The sequence below is a fragment of the Betta splendens genome, chromosome 7, assembly GCF_900634795.4.
Source record: "Betta splendens chromosome 7, fBetSpl5.4, whole genome shotgun sequence".
In the NCBI taxonomy this organism is placed as follows: domain Eukaryota; kingdom Metazoa; phylum Chordata; class Actinopteri; order Anabantiformes; family Osphronemidae; genus Betta; species Betta splendens.
Window position 1 is genome coordinate 8,780,876 of NC_040887.2, and position 25,571 is coordinate 8,806,446.

The window sequence follows — 25,571 nt, forward strand, 5'->3', positions numbered from 1 at the left end:
AAACCGACAAACACGTCACGTGCACAAGCAAAAATCTGTTAAAGAACTGCGATTAGTAAAAGTTGCTTCACGCAGCCGCCTGTTATTAATAAAGTGGTTCTGTGCGCGGTTGGAATCAGAGCCGGTGCGGTTCCTCTGGACAAACCCCGCATAGAGGGTCCGTCACAGAGGGCCCTCTGCCCGCAGCCGCGCACAGAGCCGCCTTTCTTCCAGAGCGCGCAAGGGGGAATTCCTCGCGTTGGATGCTGCAGCGATGAGAAGCCTTTTCATCAGGCTGTTTTTCAGTCTCCGCTGGCCGCGTTAATTACAGGGCCCGGGGCTGCACTTTGAGCTCGCTGCGCTCGTGCGGGCTCCTGAGAAAAAGCCGCGCGTCCGCTTCTCACGACACAGATAAAAAAAAAAAAAAAAAACACACGCGCGACACGCATCGTCCGCGCGCCCGAGCCAGCGGAACCGGTCCGCCAGCTGCTCGGGCACATTCCTGCGTGAGTCGACCGTCAGCTCCAGCCGTCGAACGCGACGGGGCCACAATCGCGCGGAGGACGAGGCGACGGGAGCCGGTTCCGAGGCGACGCGGCGGCAGCAGCGGGACCCGGGAGGATGCGGAGAGCTCCACTTCCACCCGGAGCTCGGTGAAACTTTTGCTGTGGAACACGGGGCGGATTGGACTCGACGCGGACGATGGGAGACTTTTAGATCTGCCAGCGCACGGAAACACCATGGCAGTGGACGGTGAGTGGACCTCTGCTACTCGCATTACCATTAATCCGTCGAAGTTTTCAAACTAAATTCTGTTTTCGACCGGGGAACTCCGCCTTACGCCAGACGCGCGTTCATTAGTCAGGATCCCGACTTGCTGAGCCGGTTCGACGGCTGATACAAACGTTGCCTCCCGTGCTGCCGGAGCCGGACGCGGAGCTGAGCTCGGAGGGGGACCGGGGGCGCGCGGTCAGCTGGCGGACGCGCCCCCGGTGCTGAAACGGACAGCGCCAGGTCGGTGGCGTGACTGCTGTGGTCAGTGTGGCGCCTAGCGTCACGTGCAGCACTTAACGGTGCGGATTTGAGCGTTCTCTGTCAGACATTTCCCAATAGTGCAATCAGCAGCTTTAACCAACAGGAAAGTCTCATTAAAAATACCAGATGCGCGGAAAAGACTTTTGTTGGTGAAAGTGTTTTCATATCCGGCGCCTGCAGTTTATATGCATGAGAAGTGGTCCTAATTATCCGTATTAAATCCGTGGGAGAAGCACATTCGTGTTTACAGCAGCCTGAGGGAGTAACAACTCCGTGAATGGAGGCTTTACACGGTCTTGAAGTTATACCTCAAAGAAACAAAAATCGCGAGCCGACTTGCCGCTGCCGCTTTTTCGCCTTGATGATTGCAGGACTCGGCGTTGCTCCGCTCGCAGTGGGAGATGTTGGATGACAGCGAGGAGAAACAAAAAGCGAGGAGCACCAAAAGGCAGCCTTTCATCTCCTCAAACCCCCTTTCCCCCCAGACAGCCTCTCGCGTTCTGTCCTCTTTTTAAATTCTCTTAGTCAATTTAAGACGCGCATTAGCGCGCGCGCGCGCACAAACACGCATGGCTTCAATCACGATAAAAAAACAAAATCCTATCCTTCCAATCTGGCACATGAATCAGTAATGACCTGTGGCCTTTTGCCAGAGTCTGTGCCAGCTACTGCCTGTTTACTGTAGCCTGCGCACTTTCTTTAATTGCTGAATGTTGGGAGGCCACCTGCTGTTCAGTGGGAGTGCATGTCTGCCTACAGGGCTTCTTGTAATGATGAGAAAGTGGCTCGTCTAACAGCTCTGACATTCACCTACTAGCTCTATATAAACTAATGGTGGTAGCAGGCTTCCATGAATTAGGCAGGAGCTTGTGCGGGCGCCTGAACGCTGCATCGTGCATTCAATGGAAGATGCAGACGCCTCGAAATGAGATCATGCCCCTAATGACAGGCTGCGCAGGTGGCTTCACCTCCAGCTGCACGGGAAGCGGGCGTCTCCGCCGATCAGCCGCCCCCGGCTGCTTTTCATCACCCCTGATCGCGTTCTGATCCTGACGGCGTCTTCTCCCGTCCCACCTGCAGCTGCGTCCAGCTTCAGCTTCTGCAGGCCGGCCGTGGAGTACCGGGCTCTGCCGGAGGACTTCAAGCACCAGCTGAGCCGGCGGACGGGTGGGAACCTCACCTGGCACGACGGGCGCGGCCAGAAGACGGCCGGAGGCAGGACGGTGAAGCTGCTGCAGCAGCCGGGCACAGAGTCCCTGCAGGTACCGAACACCTGCATGACCTCACTGGCGCCTGGTCTGCGGACTGAAGGCGTGTGATACGACATAAGGTTCCTTTGTCTCGTACCACCTGGGTGCTGCTGAGTTCTAACTGCTGATGTCACAGATCTGGAAGCTGCGAGGGCGATCAAAGAAGGACAGTTTACTCTGAATCCCTTTATGCTGCTGTGGGATAAGATACAGCTGAAGTAACACATTGCTCCAATTGCTTCATAACAAACCAAGGGGCTGCATTTTATCCCAGCAAGCATGGAAGTCAGTAAGACCTCAGTGAACAAATACTTTCTCTCCATCTGATTTGTGGAACACCCAGAAATGTTTTTCGTTTAGTTCATCACAGTTTCTACACGTGACTCATGCAAAGCAGGGTACAGTCCCGTGAAAAATGCAAATATATGCACAGCAGCAGCTGGATCATTGCACTGTATTTACAGGCAGGACAGATGTTTCTTTGCACAAACAGGAAGTTACTGTATGGAAAAGAAATTCAGATGATTTTGGATTGATTATTATTTAGATTGTTCCAAAATAACATTCTGTAATATATTACTATAATACATATAATTAAATGTAGAAGTTAAATAAAGCAGAATATCATATAATCCTCATAATTCCTCTAAATAGGACAGTTTTGTTTTCAACTTAAAACATACGTTTTCATACATACAAACCGACTTCACTGGAACTTCCCTCAGATTTCTCTTCAGAGAAATGTGCAAAAGCAAACGTCCGTCTGACAAATGCAGCCGGCCGCTGTCCACTGTGGCGAACGGGCACTTTGTGAGCAGTGAATGGCTTCGCCGTGTCCCCAGCGGCTGCTGGGCTCTAACAGCCTTTCAGCGTGGCTTTAAATAGCCCAGGTCTTCCAACGCTGGCGCGGTGTCGCACCAGAGCAGTTTCTTGACTGCAACTAGAAAGAAGCTGATTTCCCTTTGATACTGAAGCCGTGATGAGACAGTCTGCGGCTGCTGTTTCAGAAGGAGAATTTGCATCAGAGCTCCTTCCTGGGCCTTTCTGTCCCAGTTTGAGTGAGGTTTTCTCGCTGGTTTTCGTTTTACTATCTGATGCACCATTGTCTGCTGGCGGTCAGTGCATGTGTGCTATGAACTGGCCTCGTTTCAGGCCTTCGCTTGCAAGTCAGAGAGCCTGGGCCTTTGTCTCTGTCCTATAAAAGGCTCTTTAAAAGGCGGTTATGAACTGAGGCTAAAGCTGCAAACAGGACTGGGCCGGGCTGATAGCAGAGTTGTAAACAATGCACTGCTTGTTTGCTTCAATCCTCTTAGATGCACACAGCGCCGCGGCCAGTTTATTCTTGTCTTGAGGAACATGAACTTAAACATTGTCGTGAGCAGCGGTTGCGCTTTTCCCACCGTTGGTCCGTTCTCCCCATCGCAGCCATGTAAACTTTAGACGATCCTCAGAGAAGCATCCACACAAATAAACAGTCATTAAAGCCTGTGTGTGTCGCCCGACTGACACCATCTGCTGAACACAACCCGATGATGTTGGAGGAAACCGGTCAGTTCATCTGTGTGAATGTGCAGCACTGATGATTCCAGCGTATTAAGGTTCTTCTCTCACATTTTTGCAGCTCGGTTAATGATATTTGGGATATTACAGTTTGATGGGAATGTTGAATGACTAACTCACTCTAAACAATTTCTTAGTGATGAACCATGGAAAATTATCACTCGATATTAAAGACATTACAGTACGGATCCAGTCCTTTGTGTAACATTTGAGAGTAGATGCATCGACACGGCCGTGATCCCTATCAATTCACCACTAATGACAGCGGTGCCAGGAGCTTTAGCAGCGCCTGTCGCCAGTCAGGCAGGTTTGAGACGCTCAACAAAACCTGGGAAAGCTCCGCTGCAGCTGAAGTCAAAAAGGAGGAAATCCGGTGCCCTTCAACTACAGAGCAGGGAGTCGAGATAAAAGCAACGTCTGTTTCTGAGTCTCGGCGGGTTCCCAAAGGTGCTGCTCAGTGGCAACTAGACCTGCAAGACGAGGCAGTTCATCTCTCATATGAAACGCATCTCGAGTTCCTCCTGAAGGAAGCTGTCACGGCATCTTCAAGGGTTTAAAGTCCTGCTGCTTCTCCTTAGTCCTTAGTCTTACAGTGGAGCATCAGTCTGCATTTAAACCTTTGCTTTGATTTTAATCAATTGCAAATTAAAAAGGCAAAATGCATATTTTGCTGTAAATACACAAAGATGAATGAACAACACGTTCCTCAGAATCTTCAGTTGATGTGTGTGTCCTATCATCAGTCTCTGATTTAAGGGGCTGTCGACAGTTTTGTCACATCAGCCGTTGATTATTATTGTCAGGTTCAGGTCACAGGATTCTGTCTGACTGCACAAATAATAATGATGTAATCAGTCAGTCCTGCATTCAATGTTGATGGCAATGACTGACTTGGCTGTGTATGTGTAGGTTATTCACATCTGGCTGTACTCATGCACTCATGTCTTAATATAAACTATCCTATTAAAATGTAAGCACAGCTTCTGTGAAAGGAAATGTCACATTAATGGGCTGATTGATGAGCATCGTTTACAGATATGCGCTTCAAGCATAAATGTAAATGTTCATACGCACAGAGTTATTCAAATATTCAAAGATGTGCAATGATGTTTGTATTAGTTGATGCTGTGATTCAATGAAATGCTTCACATTCTTGTCAGTAAATTACCTTGAGTTAAATTAAAAGATTTTCTATTTGACAGATGTGAAACTACTGCTGATAGCAGTAAAGAGGAATAAAAGCATAAAAGAGGAAACACCTGTTTTTCCAAAGAAAATTTTAAATAAAGGTTTTTCTGTCTTTGTTGCTGCAGCACCATCACAGTGACAATTATGGGATATATCACACCAGTCCAACGCAGCCAAGCCTGATCCGGCCTGTCGTGCTCTGGTCACAGCAAGATGTGTGTAAATGGCTGAAGAAGCACTGTCCACACAACTATCTGGCCTACGTGGAGGCGTTCTCCCACCACGCCATCACAGGTCTCGCTCGTCACGCATCATCACGGCGCCCCAGACCACAGCGTGGCGTTCACGCTGATTGTTGAGCCTCCTGCCTTTGCCTTGCAGGCCGCGCGCTGCTGCGTCTCAACGGGGAGAAGCTGGAGAGGATGGGACTGGTGCAAGAGACGCTGCGACAGGAGCTGCTGCAACAAGTGCTGCAGCTTCAGCTGCAGGAGGAAGGACGCAACCTGCAGCTGCTCAGCAGAGGTAGGACTGGCTAGCAACGCTAGGCTAGCTGCACAGTGTTGATACGAAATATGACACATTTGTGTTGCACATGTTCCCAACACACAATGATACAGCAAGTGAGGGATTTTAGGATTATGATTTAATGTTTAGTTTTTCTTTCTGCCCACAGGTTCCTTTGGAAATATATCATAGCCAGGGTTTATTCTGGTGGAAGAAGTGGACAATGTTGAATCATGAACTTTGTGACTGAAGAACTGCAAAATTACATTTTTTACGTAGCTTTTTTTTAAGTTCCGTTCCATTCCATTTCTGTGCATACATTCGCTCCATGGATGGATTATGGACTGTGCATTAAAAGTGATTGTGACAATCTGTTTTGTCAATCGGTGGTTCTGTCCTGTGATTAAATTGTATAATTAGCCTGCGCTCTTAGTGTCACGGACTGTTTTGATCTTTCATCTTCCACTTCTTTATTTTACTTTTTTATTGTGAAAAGAAAGAGGAAACTTAAATATTAATTGTGTGTGGTTGTTTGCTCATTTCAAAGTCTGTGGTGATTTGCGCTTGGAAGCGAGAGCCCGCGTGGAGCTACGCTCTAAACTACACTACCCATAAGCCCTTGTGGCGGGAAAGTAGGACTCCCACCATGGCTTTAACCAACAGAAGCCGGCTTCGAGGTCGCAGGATCCCCATGGAAACGGAGGGGGGTAAAATACTGTCGTCCCGCTCGGACAGGTACACGACCTTTAGCGTGATTTGACGTCTGTCCGCTGCGGCGGTTCATGTCCGTGTGTAGGGTGTATTTTATTTCCTGCGACGTGACGCTGATCTCACCCGACGCCCCCTCCGCTCCGCTCCAACCGGGCGACGTTCTCTGACGCGTCGGTAACATTGATACAGCGGCGCTGGGAGCGTTTAGTCGGTGTTTCTAATTGCTGGTCCAGTATAAATAGAGACGAACAGCTGGCTGTGAATTCATAAAGGGCTTCACACACGGTCCTCGGCGCAAAACGGGCGAGACGTGAGACGCGCGTTGACGGACGAGCGACGCCGACTGTCTGAGAAACCACTAGAAAACAGAGGTTCCCTTTGAGCTGCGTAGAAACAGCACGAGAGTTAAACGTTCTGTCCGTTTTTATTTTTTTATTTCGATAGCAAACTATATTAAAAATAACAATGATAATGTATAAAGTACCTTAGTATAGTGATAATGGTTATACAACACAGTAAAAGGTTAACATAATATTGATAACATTAAACCATCATCTAAGTTCAACACATCCCTTATATGTGGTTTTACTGTAGTGAAAACAAACATCCATTCATCATCTTTCATTGTTGTGGGGGGTTTGTGTGTCTGGCCCAGTGCTCACACACTGTGTGATAGACCTGCATGCCTCTGTGGGAGGACAGTGCTGACCCAATCTTATTTATTTACTGTAGCATACGTTAAAGTGTAAATCTGCTAACATGGTGGTTTGAGTGGACCTCCAGTAACTGAATGCATTCATATTCCATGTTCTTCCGTTCAAAGTATAAACTAGATATTCACATTAGGTTAATTTAAAGATTTAGATCATATCAAAAAATCCCTGAATGCGAATGTGCACAGCTTTGGAAACACATCACGGGACTTTTTGTTTGCCAGAAATAAAGGAGCAGCTACTCTGTTAATCCAAAGGATCAGCAGAAGACTGACTGTTCTCGGGCCTCTATTAATACCAGCCGAGCAGGTCTTTGCTGGCGGTGTGATCCTCTTAGCGTCTTCCACACACGTGGACGGTAGCGGGAGGAGGTTGGTTTAGGCCGTTGGGGGTCGAGGCGAGCTGGAGCGGGTCAGAACCCTGTTTGAAGCAGATATGAGCGCGCTGGACTGCACGGGAGCTCGGATCTCCGGCTGCTGGTCCCTGAGGTCTGACCACAGGTGAGGTCCTTTGTGCTCTTGTGTGGTGCAGAGACACTGTGGCTGTGCGTGCGCCATGAATAGTCCACCGGGTCGTAGAACGGTCAGAGGAAGTCGGTTTGCAGGGATTTGGGCTCCGAGGGAGCGTTTGGTAGTTCATTAGTTCAAAACTCCTGTTTGTGTAGTTGTACATCACATGTAAAACCAGTTACTCATTTACATTCAAATTACTGACAGCGGAAATCCATCAGTGCACAAATAAGACTTGAATTAATCTTATGTTAAGCGAGTGCTGAGTTCATCTTCCAGTTATTAAGAGGGTTCAGAATTTAATCTTAATCACAGGCCAAAAAAGTAGTGCAGTGGGAATGCGGGAGAGTAAAAGTACTCTGTGCTGAAGCAACGTGTACTTAAGTGTTGGCAGGTTTGATTCCACAGCAGCTGTGTTTGACCTCAAAGCAGGTTAGCTTACAGAACACACACACACACACACACACACACACACACACACACACTCTGTGTGATCATTCCTGGCACGTCTTGCTGTATTGCTGCATGTTTACACATACACGCCGTCTCCCGGTGAACGAACCCCTCCCGCCCTCACCCTCCGCTGCCTGACTTCTTCTTTGTGTTGCACTAAAACCCCGAGGCGGCTCTTTGATGCCGTCACGTGCCGGACTCGGGCCCTGACCTGCCCCGCTCTGCCGTGCGTTGCAGCGGCAGCGGCGAGGACTCGTTGGACCGGCTCCTGCCTCCCGCCGGGGCCCCTCGCAGGAAGAGCGCCACCTCGCTGAGCAAGAGCGAGCCTCCCCTGCTGCGCACGGGCACGCGCACCATCTACACCGCCGGCCGCCCCCCCTGGTACGACGAGCACGGGGCGCAGTCAAAAGAGGCCTTTGTCATCGGTAGGACACTCACTCGCGATGCCTCCGCTGCCTCTTTGGCCGACTTCACGCCAGGCTGTGGCTGTGACAGCCTCTGTCTGTCCCCTTCTGTCTTATTACACCCATGAACGCGTTAGCGCTATCACACGCGCATACCGTTATACGGCATTAGATACACTCTGCACATCACACATAATGGGCTTTTGAAATGCTGTGTGTGTCTGCAGGGCTGTGTGGGGGCAGCGCTTCAGGGAAGACCACCGTGGCCAACAAGATCATCGAGGCTCTGGATGTGCCGTGGGTTGTGCTGTTGTCTATGGATTCTTTTTACAAGGTGAGAGAGTCGTCAACGTCATCCCTCCTTGTCTTAATTCATTAGGTTTGTAGCCGTGATGTGTGTCTTTATTGTAGCGGTACGTGATTATTGTTGGGTTGTTTTGTTAATGTGAAAAGCAGGATTTCAGGACTGGATGAAATCAGGGCCTCGGTGCTGAGTCCAGGTCCAAGCGCTAACGTGCTGCGTTCCACAGGTTCTATCTTCCGAGGAGCAGGCGCTGGCGGCGAGCAACGACTACAACTTCGATCACCCCTCGGCGTTCGACTTCGAGCTGCTGGTGGCCACGCTCAGGAAGCTGAAGCAAGGCAGGAGCGTGAAGATCCCGGTGTACGACTTCACCACGCACGGGCGGCAGAAAGACTGGGTGGGTCCGGTTTTAGAGCAGCAGAGTCGCTTCATCACAGCATGAGCGAAGGGAAACGGCAGCTGCGTGTAGGTTTTACATGGGCTGATGTAAAAGGCTTTTTTTTTATTCTCATGAAGCTAAAAGAGACTTTTCATGACCCCGCTTTCTGCTTTGAAGACCCTTTTTTTCGCTCCTCTACAGAAAACGGTGTATGGGGCCAGTGTCATCATATTTGAGGGAATTATGTCTTTCGCGGACAAAGAGCTTCTGCAGGTAAAGCAGCGTGTTTTCTCTCCTGCTTCTTTTTGAAGAACCCTCCTGTGAAGTGAAGTAATCGCCGGCAGTTATTGTTTTCTGAGCCGCTGCCTTTTTGAAGCCAGCGCTCTTGAACCATTTGAGGGTGTTTGCGCTCCCAACCTGCAGCTCCTGGATATGAAAATCTTCGTGGACACAGACTCAGACATCCGGCTGGTCCGCCGGCTCCGCCGGGACATCACAGAGCGCGGGCGGGACATCGAAGGCGTCATCAAACAATACAACAAGTTTGTGAAGCCGGCGTTCGAGCAGTACATCGAGCCGACGATGAGGCTGGCTGACATTGTTGTGCCAAGAGGTGAAACCGCCAGACGTGCAGCCTTTATAATGACATACACCAGTGAAAGACACAGTCACATGTGTCCCGTTGTTTCTCCTTCCAGGTGGTGGGAACATGGTGGCCATCGATCTGATCGTCCAACATGTTCACAGTCAACTGGAGGAGGTGAGTAGCTCCAGCTTTAAGTGTACGTAAGAGGAGGGCGCCACCTGGTGTTAACATGCTAGAATAGAAACAAAAAAACTCGTGAGTAGAAGAACTACTCAGTTCACATGGGTATAAACACCCAGCATTCAATTTACCCTGATGGAAATAAATCTCATTTACTCATCGTAAATAAAGCTTTTTTAACCTTTTTTCGGTTTCTCATGTCAGAAATATAAGCTACAGTAAAATCAGCAATAGTAGCTTCCGATAAATGATTAACTTGTCATGGCCCCATGTCCTTATTACAACACTTTGCTGCTTATTTCTCAGACATTTTGACATTTTGAAGTCCTATCTAGAGTGTGATTGAGGGGTTCAGTGATGTGATCAAATCCCATAGTTTTACCTGCCTATCACTTCCCATCAGACCATCTTTGATTACACACTAGTTTATTTTGGTCCCACATTCACTGACTTGTGGATAAAAGTACTCTTGTGTGTAGTAAACTCAGTTCTGCTCTAAAAATATTAATGCTCAAAGTCACAGTTTCACCTTTGAGCAACTTGAGGTGTGAGCTACTCGCAGGCTGGAGAAGTTTGGTGCTTTTATCTCATCTCTTTTAATCGTGTTCTTCTGTCTCTCCTGTTGTTTCTGTCCTCATGCAGCGTGAGCTCAGTGTTAGGTACTGTATGCTGATACATATTTTAACTTCACCTTCTGTGACTTTGTCGCCGCTCTTGTTATCACAGACTTTGTATCTGTCCATGTTTGGTGCCTTCCCAATTGCTAAAGCCTTGGTCTTATCACTGTCAACTGTCTCTGAGCCAGAATCCTGCTTTAGAGTCTGAACACGGCGTGTCCTTTGTCACAGAGCTCTCTTGGCCTCTGCTCAGCAGATCCAGCCACTGCCTCAGACACTGTGCGTGTTGGAGAGCACGCCGCAGGTCAGAGGCCTCCACACCATCATCAGGTACAGTACCCTCCTGTGCTCACACACAGCCACGTGTCTGTTTCCCCCCGGAGGTCTTGAAACACACGCTTGTCTCTTGCTCGTCTGCAGGAACAAGGAAACCAGTCGAGATGAGTTCATCTTCTACTCAAAGAGATTAATGCGGCTACTCATAGAACACGCTCTCACATTTCTACCATCTCAGGTGCTTTAACTGCTTTACAAGCTGAGAATTGCTCAGCTTTGTACTTTATTATAGATACTATCCAGTATGCACTAGTAGTTATTGTATTTGCTGGTGTGTATATTCATATTAGTTTTTCTGATTTCCTATCTTATTCTACACTTTTTTTCAAGCGTAGTGGATCCTCTTTTTATTTTTTCTGTATCTTCACAGCTGTGTGTAGTTCAGACTCCACAGGGACATGAGTATGAGGGCCGCAGCTCCAACGGGAAGGGGGTGAGTGATGTTCTATGCTCCTGGTAACTTCCTGTCGAGTGTGTTTTCAGGGTTTTCAACACACTCCTCCACAGATCACCGGCGTGTCCATTCTGCGAGCGGGAGAGACCATGGAGCCCGCCCTGAGGGCCGTGTGCAAGGACGTCCGCATCGGCAAGATCCTTATCCAGACCAATCTGGACTCAGGCGAACCAGAGGTTGAGAGAATAAATCATTTCGTATCAAGCGTCCTCTCTGTGACCTCTATGTCTGCTCGTTTTTCAGATTCACCACACTGTTAGATACCATTTGAAAATCAAACGAAAGCTGAATATGTTTTGATAGTTTCCTTGTTTTTCATAATTTCTTCCACATGACGCGTGTCTCCGTGGTAACTACCCTGCCTGCTTCTGTAACCATGGCAACCCGTCTCCTCCTTTTGGGCCTCGTCAGCTGCATTACCTGCGTCTGCCCAAAGACATTAGTGAAGACCATGTCATCCTAATGGACAGCACCGTCTCCACCGGCGCCGCTGCTATGATGGCAGTACGAGTCCTCTTGGTGGGTGGACACGACCTGCGTTTTTCTCTCGCGAATGCGTTTCAGTGCTCATCTGCATGGTGGCTAATTGAGAGAGAGAGGTTTGGTTAGCATCTTTTTGCTAAAGCAGGATGTCAGTTCATTGGTTCACTTGTTCTCCACATGTTGGTTCTTCCTGTGATGATGATGATGATGATGATGATGATGATGATGCGGGGAGTTGACAATGTGATGTGTGTGCGGCTGCACAGGATCACGAGGTGCAGGAGGAGAAGATCATGCTGGTGTCGCTGCTGATGGCAGAGCTCGGTGTGCATTCTGTGGCCTATGCCTTCCCGAAGGTCAAAATCATCACCACCGCTGTGGATAAGAGACTGGATGACTGTTTACATGTAATTCCTGGTATCGGTAAGTCAGCAGACGCACCTGTCGTTCTTTATGCACGGCAACATCAGATCACACATCCTGGTCAAAGTCGAATTTAAACGGCTGTTTCAAGCTCCTCAAACTTCTCTGCACGGGTGACAAGTGATGAGTCATAAGACGTTTTCAGCTGTGAGATAATGCCCGTGATTTCTGCAGTAGATAAAAGAAAATAAGCATCTGTGTTCGTTCAAAGATTTCATTTCATGTCCCAGCAATTCTAATTTTACGCTTGTGTCAAGCAAACACACCTTGTGATCTAAATTAGACTTCATTACTGTACATGAAACAGCATAGTTTAACGTGACTACAGGCATTTAGATCATTAGTCATAATGTTTCATACAAATTAATTGTGTTTTAGTTTCATCAAATCTTCCAAACTCTGTTCATACTTTCAGGGGACTTTGGGGACCGGTACTTTGGAACTGATGGGTGCGACGGCTGGAGTGATGAGGATGACAAGGAGCAGGCATCGTGCTGACACGCCTGTGAGCCTCTGGGAACGAAAATGCAAACACTACTTGACAATTCCTGGTCTTGTGCATTGTCCCCATCAGTAACAGACTCACGAAAAACCTTTACGTTCAATATTTGTGCTGTTCCTGAAGTTTTCTTCTCTATTCACATCTGAGCAGTCAACAAATCATCAGGTGACACCTGCCAATATGAAGCCAGTGTGTGTTCAAGAGAAATATCAGATTCGTCAGGAAGATGAACACACAGGCCACATTTTTATATTACTTTCTTAAAATGTTTATATTGTGGAATATTTGCACATTAACTGTCAGTTCCTTGATAAAAGCAATAGTTTGGTAGAGTTTATGTGCATCAAATGAGATATTTTCTGTCCTAGTTAAAAGTGTGTTTAAAACTATGGACAGAAATATTGCAGTGAAGTTATTTGAGTGTTTCTAAACCCTGTCTGTGTTTTGGAAAACTGGGTGCTTATGTCTATAAATGAAAATACAGTGCATGAGTGTATGTGTTGTAACTAAGCAAAGTTGGAATTAACTTTGAATTGAAACTGAATCGAACAGTTGATGTAACCGGGTCGGTGATAAATCTCACTTATACTTTCCGATGCTCTGAAGATTTTGATGTGAATGTGGTGAAGGAACATTTATCATCCTTTTTATATTTTATATGAATGTACATCACACTGGGAAATGAATGAGAATAATGTGTGGTTGTATTCTTAAATGTATCTTATGGAAGCCCGTCCTGGATGTTCAGCTTTCAGTTCTCACTGCCTCTTTCCACTTATGCTGCGGAGCGATGTGCTTGTTATGTGTCTGGGCTGATTTGCAAGGCGCGTGAATCACATGTCGAGTGTGAGGTCACGGACGGTCACACGCTCTCCTCTGGACTATTTTCCACACCCGGCTCCCAGGGTTCAGGCGCAGGCCGACGGGCTCCTGTCGCCGATGCGCTGCACAACCTGCAGGGGCCAGTGCAGATCGCGTTTAGACTCGCTCGGCGTGGCTCGCGCGCCCCTGCGCGAAACCAGCGTCTCCTTACGGCGCAGACAAATGCACGAGACTCACCTGACCCGCTGCTGCTGCACAGCTGAGACGTGTTGATCTGATGTTATGAATGGCGCCTTTGTGGACGTGAAAGCCTCTTTCTGATTCGTGCCTTCACCGAGTTCTAGTAGACACTTGCAGACATGTGCAGGCAGCGAGATGTTGATGCTAATGTCACTTCAGGGTTAAAACCGAGGAGTAAAATCGTTCAGCCTCCTGGTTTTGCGTCTCTCTTGTGTTTCCGCTTTGTGGCTCCTGCTCGGGAGTAAAACGATTCCCGCAGCCGGGTTTGTGACCTTATGCTCAGCGTTCCCCGCTTTGTCTCTCGGATCCCGTGTCTTATCGCCGTCTCGTCCCTCCAGTGGCTTCTGACAGCCTCATTCATGTCTTTATTCAGCCATTCATGCGCCGCACAGTGAGATTAACACATCGCATAAGCTGTGGATGTTGCATCACCCTCACACCTACACCCCGCTGCTGCTCCTGCGTGTTTGTTTTGGGTTGTGTTTGTGTGTGTCTGTGTGTGTGTGTCTGTGTGCGCGATCGCTCCTCATCGAGCGGGTGACACTGTGATCACGGATGTCATACGACGCGCGCTGTATTCTCCAAGACAGCAGAAGACTCGCCTGCCCATGTGACTACTGCCTCAAGGTTAGCCTGTTACCATGGAGACAAGCCCACCAATGAGAATTCAGCAGACAGTTGCAATGTTGACTGCGAGCTTTTTGTTTTAGGGGGTGACCTATTTTTTTCCCTTCTACCCCCCCCCCCCCCCCCCCCACACACACTCCACAGCTACTCAAACGCAGACCCCACTACTCTGGCGCACGTGCACAATAAAAAAAACATGGGAAGGCCACTCAGACACACACATGCACACATGCATGCCCACGAGGTTGTGCGCTCCTACACAAAGGAACCAAGGGCCGGTGGCTTCAAATATAACATATCACAATGATTTGTTCTTCATTTGTATTTGAAAATGGGACTTTGATAAGACTGAAGACATGAACCTACAGGCAGCTTCTGAGTTCAGAACGAAAGGTTTAAATTTATAAAAAGATTCTTTGATCCGTCTGTCGTAGATGTCAAAGCAAACGCTTTTCCATATTTAGGCCATCGCTGTTTAAAGCCTGCTTTTCTTTCCATATTAATAACTGAGACTAAGAGATAAAGCATATTTTTTAAAGTGCCACTTTATTACAAAAGTATAAACTTGACTGACATTTCATGAATAGTAATTTTAATATAAAACATTACAATCTTTTGCACTTAGCACTTAATTACACGCTTTTGAGTACAAGACCCTGTAGTCTGAATAGCAAACACACAACATTAGCTGCCACATTTAACTTAGCTGGGCTTTCCAAGAACACACCGTAGCTTCATGGCTTCGAAAACAACAAACAGAATACACTAAAATTTACATTGCAGCTGTTTTGCAGTTCGTGTCACAAGATAAGTCATTCCAAAACACAATTAAACATAATAGAAAAAGATAGATTTCTTGACACTGATGATATATTTATTATTCTTTCTCTTTTGTAATGTACATACACATTGCATCAACATACAGTATAATCACATTGTTTATCTGGGGATATTTGGTCAAATGAACTTATCGTTGCATCGTCCAGGATTTGGATGTAATTTTGTGTGTTTTTCTCCTCGCGCTGATGCTCTGCCGCTTAGTGAACCCTTTGCGTCACATTTTTCTCGTTTGAAATCCCTTTTTTTTAACACTGATAACAGAGAGAGGCGAGAGTGTTCGTCGATGGGGTGATGATGAGACAAGACGTTTGCTAATACACATCAGCTCGGCTGTAGATGAGCGGATTGATCGGAGGAGGAGGGTGTGTGCGGTGGGGAGAGGTGGGGCCGCGGGGGAGGAGGGGGTCGAGTGGACTGTCTCCACCTTTAGGACTCAAACAGTTCTCTTTAGTCTTGATTCATTTGTACGGTGTGTGTGTGTGTGTGTGTGTGTGTGTGTGTGTGTGTGTGTGTGTGTGTGTCGCAGGAGGAGACAGAATTAACACTCCTCTCTGCTGCACAGAGTCCCACTGAGCCAAAAGCATCCTTCATCTAACTGGCTTTGTGCTCTACAGAGAAATAAAGCAACACACTAAAAGGAAAAGAAAAAAAAACAACCAACGACAATAGAAAAGAAAAACATTCATATATAGGTACCACATGACAGAGCTTGATTTTTTGTTCTTTTTTTCTTTTTAGCATGCAACTTGTAGCAGGCAAAGTGCAGGAACAGGATCAACAAAGTAAAACATTTCATTTACAGACGGCAGTGGAGACAGTGTTCAGTCCATGTGTGATGAAACAAAACGTGACGGAGGGAAGAACCTGGTCGCTTCTTTTATTATGACAATGGTCAAAACCAGTGGAGGCATTTAGGAGATATGCAAAGTGTGTTTTAATACTCTCATAATTGTTTATCTTGGTCCCTGAGCTTTCAAGTATTTTGATTATTTATCCATTTTTATATCATTTAAATTCTGTCCTGAATCACAACTTGACCAACTACAGGGAAGGCCTGTTCTCGACTAAGTGCTACCAGAGGATTTCACTCAATGCTGTGCATTTCCCCAAACAGGAGTCCTTCTAGGACCAGATAAATGACTATTTTACCCGCAAGAATTGAGGAAGAATTTAGGCTTTTCGCTTTATTGTGCTTTGCACATGTGTATCAGTAAAATAGAAGTGCTACTATTATCTACAGATTGCTCTGCAATGGTCTTGTGCTCACTTGTTATTCACTACCTTTGGATTCTTTATAAGGTTATAGATTGGACTCTGTGTTCAGCCCAGGTCATAACAGATCACCGTTGCTGCCCCAGGCCTCTGGAGCCTGTGAAAGGCATGATGTTATGACTTGAATGTAAACAGTATGTGTGGGTGAGCATGACAGGGGCTCGGCCGTCACTCCGGGTGGTGTTAGCTCAGCTCCTTGTGTTGGACGGGTAGGGAGGTCACAGTGCAGCCGCTGCCTCAGAGCCCTGTTACATACATCTCCATGCCATCGTTGAACGTGAAGATGGTCGTGGTGCTAGAGGTGGCGGAGCCCTGCTTCAAGTCGCCAATGCTCTCGTACAGGTTCTCCCCCGGCAGCAGCAGGGCTTTGGCCGGCAGGTGCTGCAGCTTGGGGGTCTGCTGCGTCGGCGGCGGCGGAGGCGGCTGCTGCTGCTGCAGCGGCTGCTGGGCCTTCTTCCTCCGCGGCCGCAGGGTGGCACATGTGTTGGGGGGCCTCTCTCGCTTCCAGCCTCCTCCCCCCTCCATGTTCTCATAGGCCGGGTCGCACTCCTCTGTCCCGATGGACTCGTAGCAGTGGTCGTCGAGGGGCCCTCCGACCGCCTTGCCCTCCTGAGGCGCCCACGTCTGGGGTTTGACCACTACACTAAACCCCCCGTCACGCTCTCGGTCCCGGTCACCGCGACCCAAGGTCCGGAAGCCGGGGTTGGCGGGGGGAGACCCCGGCACGGCTCTCTTCTTCTTCCCCGGTTTACACACCTTCGAGTACATCTCAGCCACCTGCAACCGTACAACACAGCACTGTGACAATAATACAATGGACAGAAAATAAAAAGACTAAAAGCAATGGTTCAACATGTTAGGCAGAGACTTTTTTATTTATTATGAAAGCCAAAGACATTGGCTAATACAGTAATGTAGCGAAGGAACTACACAACAGACATCAGTCTTTGCTCACCGCAGCAGCAGATGGTTGTATATTCTCCATCGTGTGAGCACCCACTGGGCCCAGGGCTTTATTTTGCAGCATGAGCATGTCCTCATCCTCTGGAGGCTTCCAGATGTACTGCTCTCCGTTGCCCATAAACATCACTTCCTGTCAACAAAACAACACACTTCATTCGTTCGAGTAGGTCATAGTAGGTCACGTGATATTGTTAATATAAAACACACAAAATGTCGCACCTGACGTTAGACAAAAACCCCATGTTTTTTATTCCATGCCAAAGAATCTTCCCTGGAAGGCGGAGCTTTGAATGTGAGGAGCCATGTGATTATATTCTGGATGACTCAGTTTCAACATGTTGCGTCATCCTCGAGAAAATCAGCGGCGAGGGGCGCCGCGAGCAGGATGCGTACACGTGTAAGCCTGTGCGGCCCATGTGTTACTGAACCCGGGTCACAGCAGACGGCGCGGCCCCGCTGACCTCACGCGGGGGCAGCAAACGGGCTCCGACTGTCACCTGGACGGCAGCGCAGACAGTCTGTTGTGCTGCCAACATACGGCCAGAGAGACTCCACGAATAAACAGCGCCGCAGCGTCGGCCGCCTTCCTGCAGACGCGCTAACATATCACAACCCCGCGCACGGAGGAACTGCCGGATTAGCACGATTACAAAGGTGCACATCCTCTGCTGCGTCGACAGGAAAGCTGACAGAAATACTCTCCAGGTCCTGCTCACTGCAGCCGGGTTACAAACGGCGCCTTGTCACAGTGGTGCTGACGCTGGAAGCAGTGGAGCGATTGTTGCGCGGCTCCCGAGGAATCCGAGCCAAAGACCCAGAACTGCTGGAACCCTCGCGCCCGATGGGGCCATGGATCTGTAAGGTAGCTTGTAGGATCTGATGAGCCACTCCAGTCAGACCTCTGGGGGTCTGCTACTAAGCCCACTTAGCCATTAGCTTCATTAGCGTCTCCTTTTCCCTCCAGTTTTCACACTACCCATAATACCAAGCGCTAAGCTGCCGCGCAAGCCTCATGCAAATAAATACACCCAATACAACACACTGCTGCCTTGTTTCCTGACACATATATATGTCCAGAAAATAAACCCTGAAACTGGAACCATTGTTCCAGCTGATGGGTCCCCTTCCCCTCGACTTTACCAACCTTGGGGAACGATGGGACGCTGAAGGCCTCCACGTTCCTTCGGGGCAGCTTGGTGCTGTGGGGGTGCGGCGGGGGAGGGGCGGGGTGCGATGGGGGCGCGTGCCGCGGCGGCGGCGCCGGCGGCTCCCCCATGTCCGTCCCGCTGTCCCTCTTCTGGGGAGCCTTGTCGGCCTTCCGCAGCTTCCTGACGCAGGCGTACTCCGCCGTCTCCGGAGGGTGGGGGGGCGACATGACCTGGGCCTCGGGTTCGGGCAGCCCTCCCTCCACGTCGCCGTCGGGGTCCGGGGGCGCCGGGGTGTTGGCGGGAACGGCCGGAGGGGCCGGAGTGTCCGTCTGCCCGGCCCTGCCTACCATGGCGTAAAGGGCATCGTCAGTACGTGTGGTGGAGGAGCGTCGGCCCACTTCCGAGTAAGTGTGCTCCCCGTCCTCGCCGGTCCCAGAGGGGATCTGGGGAAGCTGCCTGCCTTGAGAACGAAGGTCAGAGTTAGACCGGCGGCTGGACAGCAGCAGAAGGTCCATGCTGGCTGGACGTTTCTTTCTAGCCTCTGCAAGGCACATACAGGCCGCCGTTACTGCCGGTGGAGCTCACACACACGCCGTTTTCAACGTTAATAAACCGCTCGCCGTGAAGCGGAAAACCTGGAGCTGACAGCGAACTGGGAACTGACATAGGCAGAGCTCCTGCGTCCAAACTGGCTTGGTTCCCCTGCAGTGGAAGCAGGACAAGCACCAAGCAGGACATATGCTATGTTTCTTCAAAACGCTCTCGGGCGACTGTCACCGTGCCCACGAATACAGTTCCCTTTTGACTGTCAGTGACGGAGCTCCAGGATTTGTCTTGGCTCTGTGATTCTGTCTTTGAGAGAGAGAGACGAATGTGTTCAGAAATCCAGCTGAGTGGAAACAGAAGCGCCGTAAATGTAAATGTGAATTCCATTTTGGAGTCAGTTTCTTTTTAGAAATGCCCTCGAAAATTCCATTTGTTATTTTTTTGTGGACCGGGAGCTGAGTCTGAACACGACACAGTTAAGGGATTGCTACATTCTGCTCTAATTCATTTGCCTTTTGTCCATTTCATGCACCGCGTTATGCATGAAACAGCATCGACTGAATACCTTGTGTGTCCATTTGCTTCCTGGTGCCCATGTGCTAAACAGAGACGAAAGATTCAAACGGGCTGCTCGAGATCACAAATAATAATTCCTTTTGCCAAAACTGCCTTGTCATGCAGGTAAAAATAGGCTGTTTAGTTCCAGACAGGCTGACATTTCCAACATCACAGCGCCAGCGCGGCCCCGGACCCTCGGCAGGGTCCGCTGTCGGTGAGGGATGCACTCACTTTTGCCGTTGCAGTTCATCTTGTTCATCTCGGTGTCTGATTTACTGATGGACCTCAGCTTCGACTGCTTGAGAATGCCCTGCAATCACACACACACACACACACACACACACACGCACATGCAGGGCCAGTTAAACACAGATTAAGAGCCAAGAGTTGCCCTCTAGAGTCCACTGCTGCCTGGTACCTACCATGTCCATGAGACGGTGCTTCCCACCCTCGCCGGGGACATTGTGTGCCTTCCCCTTCCTGTGCAAACACAGCCTCTCAGTCATACAGGTTGACACGCTCCACTTTGATGCATGCATTAGTGCCTGAGTCACAGCGCGCTCATGGCTGAGTCATCCCGTATGACTGCGCATACGTGAGGGAGCCCATTTGCATATGCGAGTGCCGGTGATTGGGAGTAGCTGTGTTTGTTTGACAGCATTTCAAATGGATACTTTGCACAGCGAAGAATATAATTTCAATTTAGGTTCAATTAAGTGTTTAAGCTTCGACCTTTTTGAAAAATTAGTCACTGGCTGCGCTCGCCTGTCACATGTCAGGAAGCTGTGACTTAGTAATTGTGAAAATCTGTATTGATGGGAGGGGAAATCCGTAGACCGCACGTGTACATGTGGGCGCTCACCTCTGGCAGCCCACGCAGAGCACCACGATGAGGATGGTCACCACGAAGGCCGAGGCGGCAGCGATGGCGCCCAGCAGCAGGACCTTGCCGTAGGGAGGAGCCGTGAAGTTCAGCCCGTCCTGCATGGAGGCCATGTGGGAGCGCGGGCGCTCACTTGCTGTCACACACGCTCACACACGCGCACCCTTACGCTCATGCACACGGAGGCGGAGTGCCGCGGGCTCACTGGGATCTGCGGCGGGAGAGAGGCACGGAGCGCGGGCTCGATTACAACACGCTGGAACCTTTTAACAAAACATTCAGTGGGTTAACACCGCGAGTGGAATGTTCAATGTGAGAAAAAACGGGTCGGAGGAGCGAGCGGGGGAGGGGGGGGGGGGGGTCCCGTCCGGCGCCGAAGCGGTGAAGTGAACAGACATTGCGCCTCGGGCGTGCGCTTCTGCTTTACCTTGTTTAAGGGATTACCGAGCTTTGTGTGTCACACTCAGACATCAACATACCTGCTCGGCAGACGCGCAGGGTTTAAAAGTGAGCTAAGGCAGCGCCACGGTTCTATTCACGCCGCCGAACATTGCCTTCATAGCTGAAATAACCCAGGAAATGAGACATCCCGGCACAGATTCCTCAGCAGTGGTGAGGCGCGAGGCAGGAAGCGGCGCGCGTGGAGAAGCGCCGTTCCCGCCGCGGCGTCAACAACAGCAGCCGCGCATATTGAGAGGGGCGAGCTGAACGTGCCAGCGTCGACCCGAAGCGCCGAGGAAGACGAGTGTGAATTTGGCGCGAGCGTCTCTCTCTCTCTCTCTCTCTCTCTCTCTCTCTCTCCGTCTGCTCGCCCGCGTGGCTGACACTTCCACGCTCGGCGAAGTCGCGAGCCTCAAATAAAGCAAAACAATAAATAAAAATAAATGCAGAGCTGTATCAAAGAGAGTAAACAAATAAGCCTGTTGTAATCCTGCCATCTGTCTAGTGTGACAGTGTGTTGTCATGTGTGTTCACTTGTGTTCGTCTGTGGTCCGACAGCAGCAACGCTCAACGTGTGACTGCGGGAAAGACGTGGTGGGTTTTGTCCAGAGTCTGCTGCTCGTGCTTCTACTTCTGGAGAACTGTGTGTTGGACTCTTCAAAACTGTTGCTGCGTTTCTCTAATAAGGACTCAAGCAACTCAAGCATGACTATCTAATGTACGTCCTCATTTAATGATCTTAGCTTAGCATGTTAGCATGCTACTGTAGCATTGGCTAATTAGCGCCACACACAAAGTGCAGCTACAACCGATGGTGTAATTATTCGAAGGATAAACCAAAGTCCTAAACAAATAAAAATGTTGTCTTGACGATGACCCACGGTGAAAAGTCAAGCAGTTCTTACACTAAACGTAATCTATCATGAACAAGGAGAGGCTTGACTAGAATCTTACATCTGCACCTGATTTGTCTTCTATACGTTACGTGGCGTTTCAATATCTCAAACTTTTTTCGCTGCAATTAAAAAAGAACATGTGATCAAACCAGCAAGGCGGCTGTGAACGGGCTGCCGTTGCTGTTAATTTTCCTTATCTTTGGAGAACGACGCATCCATCGGGGCCGTTACCGCGGACGCGTCAGACGCGGTAACGCCGCCGCTTTAACCAGCTCGGCCCACGGCGCCACACTACGCCGGGTTTAGAGAATCACATTCACCCATCAGGCGGAGGTCGCCCGACGCACAATCGCAAGTGTCAGTGTAATTATAGCGAGACGAAACGGGGAACGGTGTGGGTGTGTAGGTGTGTGTGTGTGTGTGGGGGGGGGGGGGGGGGGGGGGGGGGGGGGGGCGGAGCGAGGAGGAGGAGGAGAGGACGACAGCGTGTGGGAGTTCAGCGGCAGGTGTTTGAAGACGCTGGAAGCCGATGATGAGAGGAGGCTGTCACGTTTCCCGACGAGGTTCCCCAGCCTCCGGCTCTCATCCCCTTCCCTGCCTCCACCCCCCCACCCCCCCTCCATCCCCTGCCTCTGCCTGCGGTGTGCAGCCAGAGTGACGCCTCAGCACTGCAGTGTAATCTGTGGCCCTGGAGCCGCCTCGCTCGCCTCAGCCAAGCAGTTGGACGGGCAAGAAATGACCCTCCACCAGCTGCTGTCCTGCGAAGCAGAGTCCCCCGTGCCTCCGCCAACAGCCCCCCCCCCCCCCCCCCCCCCGCTCTGCCTGTGGCGCTGTGCTGCCTGCAAACCTCCCCAGGTGTTGCCCTGACTCTGTCTCTCAGAACAGAAGGCTGCTGAGGAGGGACAGCCTGGATATAAGGCGATGACTCATATTCAGCTCTTTATTATTATTATAGTATTGCATGGAGTTTCGTTCCTGGGCTTCGGGAGCAGCGTGTTTACAAACTTCAGCTAATAAATGACGCGCTCCAGAGATCGCTTTTCCACCTGCGAAAGTGCAGATTTCCCATCGTTTGTTGTTTTTCTGGAGTCAGTGGACAGAGCGCGCGCCGCGTTCTGGATGAGTCGTGTGTTTTATCAAACACCGGCATGAAGCATGAGCTTCAACACGTTTGTTCAGCCTACAGAAACACTGACGTTACTGCCACATAACACAAAGACGACTCACAAAATCCCCAGAAGACAGAACATTTGGCCTTTCAACACATCACTCACTTAAACGATTATTTAACTGTTTCTAATCATTCTCTCTTCTGAAAATGTGCAACCGTTCAAATGATCGATGGGTCATTTCATCCATTTGCCACATCCTTGAATTATGTTAAAATAAATAGACTCTTTGTTCACAGCTTGTCAGGCGATACAGCAGGTTTTCACTCTTGAGGATCATCTGTTGCAGCACTAGACTGAAGGAATGAGAGAAATCCATCACCTGTTGACTTGGATCTCATCTCAGCAGCCAAACACTTCTGAAAATATGGTCGGCGACACATTTAAATCAGCATATTTTCCAACCAGAAACACAGATGATTAATAAAACAAATGCTCAGTTTAAAATTAAATATAAAGACACATTTATGGAACCTGATGCTGACATGAACTCAAACAAGGAAATACAGTAATAATAATCATTTATACTGTACAATTTATTACATTCAGCTCCAGTAAACAATAATAATAATAATAATAATAATAATAATAATAATAATAATAATAATAATAATAAGACTTTTCATTTCTCTAACAAGGTTGTTGTTGCATGTGTGTTCATGATTATTAATAATACTGGAGCTACGTTCAGACTGGACCAGCAGGCAGCAGTGGCCTGTCCTCTCTGCCAATCTGCTCAGGTTCGGATAAACCACCTGGGAGCGCATGTGGAGCAAAAACCTCACCCTCCGTGTGACACAAATAACAGCAGTGCGTGTGCGTTAGGGGGGGAGGAGGAGAGAGAGATGGGAGGGGGGGGGCGAGTGTGTGCTATTGTGTGAGAATGTGAATTAGGTCAAATGTTTGCTTGCAACAACGATTAGCCATGGCCCTGTGAGAAAGGAGGCTGAAGCCCGCGCCTGTGAGCGGCTCCGTCTTCGTCTGCGCAGAGCCGCCTCTCGCACAAACACTGTCTGACAAAGCAAAATTAAAGAATAATGACTGTTTCGTGTGATCACGTGACGCGTCGCACACTTTTCCAGCAGCCGCTGCGAAGTGGGAGCCCTTTAAAATACAGGCTGCCGCCGGAACCACGGGACGCGTCACGCTCTGACATTGTGGGTCCGCTGGATTCAGAACGGCTCGCGATGGCACCCGTTCAGCGGGCATCAATCACGCACACGCACGCGCCGGGTGACGGCTTCCGCCGCTGGCCGCCCGGCGAGCCGCGCCTCTGGGCTCTGACACCTCCGACTGCAGTGATGCCGGTGACAACAGGTTACGAGCCGCTACTCAAACGACGGAGCTGAATGCCACGCGGGGTGTTAACGGGGTCGGGGGGGGGGGGGGTATCCGTGCAGGTGGAGGCTATAGGCTGCGTGCTTTTATCGCGGGTTGGTTTTATTAAAGCCCCGTAGCGCATAGATTCCCTGTCCTCCGTGTTCTCCTCTCCTCTGATCATCAATGCGTTTCAGATTCAGGTCCAGATCAAAGCCAGCGGGACCGTAAAGGATGTTGCGTCCCCGAGGTCAGCTGGCAACTTATACGACAAAGCCATTTCCCCACACCCCCCTATCAGTGAGCGAGGAAGGTGAGGAGGAGGAGGCGGGAGGTAGAGGTGGTGGTGAGGAGGGGAGGGGAGGAGGAGGATGAGGGGGGGGGGGGGGTCTGCAAATGTTAAGGGAAGGTCTAACGTTAATTATCTTTATGCTTCAGCGGAGAGATCACACAGACGAAACGCGCGATCGGACGCATCCCGCGCCTTCATTTCACCAAATCACCATCAAGTTCTCTGATGAAGCCGTGAATTTTTTTAAAAGGGGGGGGGGGGGGGCTAATCCCCAAAAGCCGATGCAACGACGCCGAGGTGGGCGCACACGTGTCTGTGTGTTAAACGTATGACCGGTGCAAACGAGGCAAATTAAGGCAGAGGGAGCACAAAGGCGGAACGAGGCGAAGCGCCGAGACACATCCTCTACATGAATAAAGGATGCCGCGAGGCAACTGCGTGTGCAGCTTATCAAGCTGAATCTATAGGCACATAGGAGTGACCCCCCCCCCCCTTCCCTCTCCGCTGCCTGTCACATAGCCACGGGCACAGAGCATTGCGCTATAGCACCCCTGTACTCACTCAGCTCAGAGATTCGGGGAGGCGCAGCATCCAGCCTTCCTTCCTTCAGTTTCTGCATCCACTCGCACCAGGCGCTTCCCGCGAACATAATCGATCAAAGGTGATCACTTGGCATTCGTGGTGCTCTACGACGCGAGAGTGCAGCATATTGCATGTGGCATCCTCCGAGCTGCCCGCTGACCCTCTCGTGCGCCCCGTCCGCGCGCCTCTGCTCCCCAGCCAGCCACGACGGAGGCTGGGACGAACCTGGCTCGGCCCAATCTGGTACCGCCGCTGCCGTATCTCCAAAATAATCTCCGAGTGCCAGGTTTCTCCTCCACAGCGTCTCAAGCCCCCTCCATCTCCACTCGCATCCCCTCGGCTCAGCTACTGTGCTTCCATGTGACACAGGCAGAGCTGGAGACCCCCAATTATGAATTTGCCTTT

General features: G+C 49.8%; 3 protein-coding genes across 12 annotated transcripts; 2 read left to right on the forward strand and 1 right to left on the reverse strand.

The window, feature by feature from the left end:
* Positions 1-240: 240 nt before the first annotated feature.
* Positions 241-5,888, forward strand: samd10a (sterile alpha motif domain containing 10a). The gene is made up of 5 exons (XM_029155861.3): positions 241-732; positions 2,095-2,276; positions 5,138-5,306; positions 5,394-5,534; positions 5,686-5,888. Exons 1-5 carry the CDS (start codon positions 720-722, stop codon positions 5,706-5,708), a joined length of 528 nt encoding a protein of 175 aa, XP_029011694.1. The 5' UTR covers positions 241-719; the 3' UTR covers positions 5,709-5,888.
* Positions 5,889-6,014: 126 nt separating this feature from the next.
* uckl1a (uridine-cytidine kinase 1-like 1a) lies at positions 6,015-13,056 on the forward strand. Of its 4 annotated transcripts, none has more exons than XM_055510089.1 (15): positions 6,015-6,251; positions 8,140-8,327; positions 8,534-8,640; positions 8,837-9,007; positions 9,191-9,256; positions 9,407-9,602; positions 9,688-9,749; positions 10,398-10,414; positions 10,604-10,702; positions 10,793-10,886; positions 11,079-11,141; positions 11,216-11,338; positions 11,574-11,681; positions 11,912-12,068; positions 12,484-13,056. In XM_055510089.1, the coding sequence occupies exons 1-15, from the start codon at positions 6,163-6,165 to the stop codon at positions 12,564-12,566; spliced, it is 1,623 nt and encodes a 540-aa protein (XP_055366064.1). In that variant the 5' UTR covers positions 6,015-6,162; the 3' UTR covers positions 12,567-13,056. The 4 variants fall into 4 exon arrangements, with proteins under 4 accessions (XP_055366064.1, XP_055366067.1, XP_055366065.1 ...); XM_055510090.1 differs by lacking the exon at positions 6,015-6,251 and adding an exon at positions 6,276-7,440; XM_055510092.1 differs by lacking the exon at positions 8,140-8,327 and having other exon boundaries at positions 6,233-6,251.
* A 1,730-nt stretch (positions 13,057-14,786) lies between these two features.
* Positions 14,787-25,564, reverse strand: si:dkey-70p6.1 (uncharacterized protein LOC570575 homolog). 7 transcript variants are annotated; one of them, XM_041071406.2, is made up of 7 exons: positions 25,146-25,564; positions 20,449-20,680; positions 20,009-20,066; positions 19,818-19,884; positions 18,479-19,023; positions 17,327-17,464; positions 14,787-17,148 (listed from the first exon to the last, which is right to left on the reverse strand). In XM_041071406.2, the coding sequence occupies exons 2-7, from the start codon at positions 20,580-20,582 to the stop codon at positions 16,609-16,611; spliced, it is 1,482 nt and encodes a 493-aa protein (XP_040927340.1). In that variant the 5' UTR covers positions 20,583-20,680; positions 25,146-25,564; the 3' UTR covers positions 14,787-16,608. The 7 variants fall into 7 exon arrangements, with proteins under 7 accessions (XP_040927340.1, XP_029012871.1, XP_040927342.1 ...); XM_029157038.3 differs by having other exon boundaries at positions 19,818-19,896; positions 25,146-25,563; XM_041071408.2 differs by having other exon boundaries at positions 18,479-18,825; positions 25,146-25,562.
* Positions 25,565-25,571: the final 7 nt, after the last annotated feature.